This window comes from Tuber melanosporum, assembly GCF_000151645.1.
Source record: "Tuber melanosporum whole genome shotgun sequence assembly, scaffold_319, strain Mel28".
Taxonomy (NCBI): domain Eukaryota; kingdom Fungi; phylum Ascomycota; class Pezizomycetes; order Pezizales; family Tuberaceae; genus Tuber; species Tuber melanosporum.
Genome location: NW_003298996.1, coordinates 1 through 3,048, shown reverse-complemented (window position 1 = coordinate 3,048; position 3,048 = coordinate 1). Strand labels below are relative to the sequence as shown.

Sequence of the window (3,048 nt, the reverse complement as noted above, 5' to 3'; positions counted from 1 at the left end):
TCCCAGCTTATCTAGTGGGAAATCACGGGCTGGACTGGCACAGTGAACTTGTGCGGTAAGGAGGGGGGTCAGGCATGTGCTAATACCTACGTTAGATACTTCGGGGGGTGTAGTCGTACTTCTTAAAGTGAGAAATTATTTGGTGCTGCTGGGTTTATAGTACTGTCTCATCCCCAAAGTTCTCTTAAGGAACTAGAGTTTGTGGGAGCATGAGGGTAATCGTCTTTCTTTCTTTTCAAGTAAAGGGAGCGATCTAGGCAGTGGCACCCCTCGCATCCATCATCGCCAACTTTAAATGCTCTTGTTGCGATGCTTGATGTTTGCTACCAATGCTCTTGTAGAAGCCCGGGTTTCCCCTGTTGTTCTCTCAGTCCCATTTGCTGGACATGGGTACTGTACTAGTACATCAAACCTGCGTGTTTTGTAAAAGCCTGTCCTTTTTTCGAAAAAAAGAGTCCGGGGTGCTTCACTGCCTCCTGCCAGTGTTCACGGTTTATCAAGTGGACTGCCGTAAGAGGTAGGCAAATCAATGATCATATCTCTCGCTCTTCATGGCACTCGGTCTCAACCAGCACTCACTATCATACATCGCATACGGTAGGGTCATTGTCGGTTTGGAGAATTTAGCAGACGGGCGATACGTGGCGCTATACGTGGCTTTCTAGGCTTTCCGAAGGCTCACTATGGCTACTGAAATGGGAGATCTCGGAAGGGAGAGCAAACACTACCGCACTCGAGTACATTACCGGCATTGCCTCAGACATCCGTACCAACATCCGGACCGTCAGGAGAGCTTCTCCAGAGAAACTATGATACATAATACCATCCGACCACAATCCCGCCAGCTTACTCTGTTTTACCTTTACCCGCAATGAAAACGCCCTCTCACACAGGGGCTCACTGGCTCTTTCGGTGGCACCATGTCTGAAGATATGGATAGGGCTGAAATGCGGATCTGGAGCCCGATCGGAACCTTGACGACAAGGCCATCAAAGGTATCATAACCCACCAGTACCGTAACATAGTGGGTAACTTTACGGTACCTACGGTACGGTAGGACCGAGCCCAGGCTCTGCAAGCTCAAATCCCTAACCCTATCTATAATGACGAATTCCGAGAAAAGGTTAAACTCGAGGTCTGAGGGCGGTACGTTTATCGAGATCCGAGAGAGGTAGGGAAGAACTTGGGGTGATCCGAATGTTTCCCCCGAATCAAGTCTACAGTGCTTCAGGGGCCTGGTGGGGCGGGAAACCCTACAGTTGTTCCACTCCTATGATAGAGCGTAGGCTACTGACCGAAAAGTCGCAGTGTAGCGACAGGTCTTGACGGTATCTGGGGGTGCCCGATTCCAGAAATCTAGAACGTTGGCATCTCGCACCTTTGGCACAACCATGCCGGTACTGCCGGTAGGAAATTTTACTGGTATGATACTCGCACTCCCATGTCCATCCTCCAGTGCGAATACTGGTAGCCATGCACTCGAGCACAAGTACAGTATAGTACCGTACGCTATGGGGAACGTAGCGTATGGGCATGGGTGTCGCACTTACATTATCGTCTTGGATATGACAGGCAAGACAAATCTATCCGATGAGAATGCTCGTATGGTCCCGTGGCCTCAGGATTACAGCGCAGTATCATATCATTTCATCCCTTAGCTTAATCAACATTCCAAACATCCCCCTAGCTCGCATATAAAAAACATAAAATCAAGTCGCGCAATGGTCTCGTGCACTCACCACGCATGTGTTGCACATATCACCGACTCGACACCTCATGAACCCCCAGAGAAATCACCCATTATCACTCGTTATTCACCTCTTGAGACGCGTAGTGATGAATGATTAGCGGTTCATATGCGTTGGCCGTCAATTGGCGTTGAAGAATACGCGTTGTTTGATAGCCGAGGGCTATGGTGCGGTGCTCTTGGGCAGAAAGGCTAGCCGGCCGAATTCGTGAAATGGCCTCGCTAATCATGTTTACTCGGGAAGATAAGATCTGGAGCGTGGCTTCGATTTTCCTTTGGCCGGCGTACTGTACGAGTACTAGTACCGGTACTACAATATTGTAGCATGGGGCATTCTCCTATCGGAGGCGCCATCGCCATGATGAGAGCTGTCGACCACCACCCCGATCCTTCTCCCTCAAAGGGCGATTCACCCAGATCCTGGAAATCACCGATCCCCTCGGGCGCTTTCTTTCTTTCAGGCATGACCCGGCGGAAGAACAAGAGCTGAAAGATTGCGTCGGATTAGCTGACCCAATTGGCGTGAACCAGACATATCCCTGCAATATCCCTGCACCTCGTATGCACGCAACCGGGAAAGGCAAGGAAGGGAGAGATCGGGGCCAAACAAAACACGCCCCGTTGTTGTGTCGCTGTTGGGGGGGTAACGGAGGGAGGATCGACCAGCCAATCATTCGACGGCGTCGGAATTGCCTGCGGGACTCGCAGCGCTGAAAGGAAAGGAAGCGGAGAGTGCTTGTGGCCCATGCCCGCCGCAACGCGCACCCGAGTACGATACTGTATGGGCATGAATTACCGTGTGGTCTGATATTGGCACCACACTTTATACTCTCAGCATCATCAGGCTGGATGGAAACGAAAATCGAGTGATGGAAGTGGAGGAGAAGGAGGGAAATCATTCGTCTTGTTGTTCTGTCCACCCCGATTGCTCCAGAGGGGGGAGTGACAAGGGAGCGGAGAGGCATGCTGGTATTGTACCGGTATGAATACTCCAATAGAGTACGGGATGATACTCATATCCGTCAACACCCAGCTTCTTTGGATTTTCTCAGTCCCTTGCCCACACTAGCCCCCAAAATTCATCAGCTAGTCCTCTTCAACCTCTGTACTCGTACATCGATCGTGACAACCAACCGCGCCCTCCCTCCCTCCCTCCCTGTTTACCCCCCCCCCCTTATTTCTTGCCTGCAATAAAGTGCGTGTAGCGCATAGGAAAGGATTGGCACTACTTGTGCTTCTGCGTCTGCGTGGTCCGCTTTTGGCTGATGCCGGTATTCCACATATCCTCCATCCTGGCCGTG

At 51.0% G+C, this 3,048-nt stretch overlaps 1 protein-coding gene; it reads left to right on the top strand.

Moving 5' to 3' along the window:
* Positions 1 to 1,391: 1,391 nt before the first annotated feature.
* GSTUM_00001958001 (uncharacterized protein) lies at positions 1,392 to 2,367 on the top strand (the record flags this gene model as incomplete). XM_002839201.2 has 1 exon in its annotated part: positions 1,392 to 2,367. One exon carries the CDS (start codon positions 1,392 to 1,394, stop codon positions 1,656 to 1,658), a length of 267 nt encoding a protein of 88 aa, XP_002839247.1. The 3' UTR covers positions 1,659 to 2,367.
* Between the last annotated feature and the right edge of the window lie 681 nt (positions 2,368 to 3,048).